General features: G+C 60.1%; 1 protein-coding gene across 1 annotated transcript; it reads right to left on the bottom strand.

Annotated features, from left to right (window-relative positions):
* Positions 1-7: 7 nt before the first annotated feature.
* Positions 8-2,314, bottom strand: LOC112818852 (integral membrane protein DGCR2/IDD-like). Its single transcript, XM_025865941.2, has 2 exons — positions 1,426-2,314; positions 8-411 (listed from the first exon to the last, which is right to left on the bottom strand). The coding sequence occupies exons 1-2, from the start codon at positions 1,553-1,555 to the stop codon at positions 89-91; spliced, it is 453 nt and encodes a 150-aa protein (XP_025721726.1). The 5' UTR covers positions 1,556-2,314; the 3' UTR covers positions 8-88.
* Between the last annotated feature and the right edge of the window lie 164 nt (positions 2,315-2,478).

Raw genomic sequence — 2,478 nt, 5'->3', positions numbered from 1 at the left:
GGCAGAGCCCGCCTACTGACAGACGGTGGTTCCTTCCACCTAAAGGGTAACCCAAGGGGAAAGCAGAAGGCCAGGAAGAAATGGAGGTTCAGGGCCTCATGGACTGGGGAGGAGGACCACCGGGCCCCTGGTTAGTGACGTGCTGCTCCCTTTCCCGGGGGTGGGGGAAAGCACCTGCGGGATCGTAGAACACACTATCAGGGTTGACGGAGGCCTCATAGGGCGGCGGCGGATCATCAGGCTGATCGATGTCTGGGTACTTGTATGCAGTGTAGGGAGGCGGAGGGTCGTGGAAGTGGAACGTGCCGCCTTCCCCGTCGTCAGAAAGGTGTAGTGGCGTGAGGCCGGTGCCGAACCCATCTGGGCCATAATCAAAGCCGGGGATCCTCCGGCCGAGATTGAAGTGGTGCACTGGGCAACCGTAGGGAGAGACAAGCCAACACAGCCATGTCACTCAAAGATGTGCGTCTCAGCCCCCGAGTCCCCCACCCTCTCCCGAGGCTGGACCTGCCACCCCCAGGCCCAAGGGATCAGGCATCCCGACTGTCACACTTGTGTGCCCAGCTGCCTACACGAGCGCCCTGAATCTCTCACCTGGACCCCCTCCTTCAGTGCACGCCTGGCTCTCACCCACGTGTAAGCCATCACTACTTCCTGCCACTTCGGCCACCCCGCCGTCACCACACCCCTCCAGCTGAGGATCTCTGTAGCTGGTCTGATGAGACTGAGGGTCTGGGGAAGGACTGGGCTGCCTCTCAGGGCCGTGAGGCCCCCGAATGCAGCCGGCACGGTCCCTCAGCATTCCGGCCACCTTGAATTGGAGCCCTTGAGCCCTCGGGGTCTGCAACCCCCAAACCGCTGCCCACAGGGACTGGGGGACTGGGTGCTGGGGGCCTGGCTTGCTCACTGAGATCAGGAGCGACTCCCGCCACTCTACTAAGGACACAGGCTGCTCGCTGCAGAGGACTTGGCCTGAGGAAGGCAAGTCACACGGTAAGCTGCCTAACAGGCGCTTGGGGAGTCGGCTGCTCTGCACACTCCGCCCCCGGCAGGTGGCCCACTCATGGTCCAGGCTGCCGGGAAAGGTACCATCCCTGATCCGAACACCCAGCGCCAGCTGTGGGTCGTGCTTCAAGGCCTGGAGGGCCGGGGAGCCTGGGGGCGGCTGGCCTTGAGGGTGCGTCCCTTCCTCCGCACATCCAGGGCCTGATTTCAGGTCCCCGGGACAGTTCCCCTGGTTGCCCAGGTGTATGCTCAGCCCAGGAGCAGGTGAGTGGGTGGGACGGGGACACGCCGGGGCATCCCTATCAACATCCTCTGTCTTCCTTACCCCTTCCCGCTTCCTGTGCCTCCCACCCCACAGGGGACACAGACTGGAGCGGGACCTCCACTGTGGCTGTCACAGGCAGGGCCAGGCACACTCACAGTTGGCTCCAATCAGGGACTCAATGCGTTCCCGCCGCCTCTGGCGAAGCCGGTGGACCATGAAAAGCAGCAGCGACAGGATGAGGAAGGAGGAGATGCAGCTAACGATCAGACGCATCCCACTAGCCATGGAGTCGAACAGGCTGTTGCCATCTGGTACAAGGGGAGGAAGGAAACCGGCTGTTTTCCGAAAAGGAGAGCCTGATCCCCCAGGCGCTTAGTGCTATGGGAAGGCGACAGCCTTTCACACCAAGCGGATATGTGGAAAAGGCAACTTGCTTCCTGATTCCCTGCACTTGACGATCTTAGGAGAGATGGCAGAAATGAAACATCTCAGTGTCATGCATACTGTGATAACACCAAAGGAGAAGCAAATCGTCAGCCAAGAAAAATATTTTACCTTCCAGCCTAGCACTAAGTTCCATGCGATAAGCCCCTTCTGCCTAAGAAGCTTTGTTATGGGCCCCTGTGCCCCCAACCACACAGTAGAAAATCAGGCATATGTGATCAAGCTCCTGGACCCTAGACCAGGGATGCTCACCTGGGCGACTCTGTCACTCCCAGGGAACATTTGACTATGTCTGGAGATACTTTGGGTCACCATCAACCCCTCGAGGGTGCAGGCACTCCTGGCATCTAGTGGGTAAAGGCCAGGGATGCTGCTCAATATCCTGCTGAGCACAAGAAGGGCCCACATCAAGGTGCTCAGCCCCAAATGTTGACAGTGCCCACATGGAGACACCTGCCTTGCCCTGGTGCCCACCAGGGTTTGTTAGGTACCTGCCGTGGAGCTGCTGCAGGGGGAGCACAGATGATCATGGGATGAGGTGTGAGGGAAGAGAACTTGCACTGGCTGAGCGCCAACAATGGGACAGACCTCTCCAGGGGCTCTCACCGAGGTCAGACGGGTCACTTGTGCCAAGCCACAGAAACACAGAACCAGGAAGTGGTCCCGGGAATCCCTGCCTCCACGACCCAGAGGGAAGACCACGGAGACCTCAGTGGGGGGAGAGTGACCGGTAGCCACTGGAAGCAGGACTCCGTGTGGGTGGA

The sequence above is a fragment of the Callorhinus ursinus genome, unplaced genomic scaffold (genome assembly GCF_003265705.2).
Source record: "Callorhinus ursinus isolate GAN/ISIS: 27379988/994484 unplaced genomic scaffold, GSC_fseal_2.0 scaffold7156, whole genome shotgun sequence".
Classification (NCBI taxonomy): Eukaryota; Metazoa; Chordata; class Mammalia; order Carnivora; family Otariidae; genus Callorhinus; species Callorhinus ursinus.
This window is presented reverse-complemented; position numbering and strand designations above follow the sequence as displayed.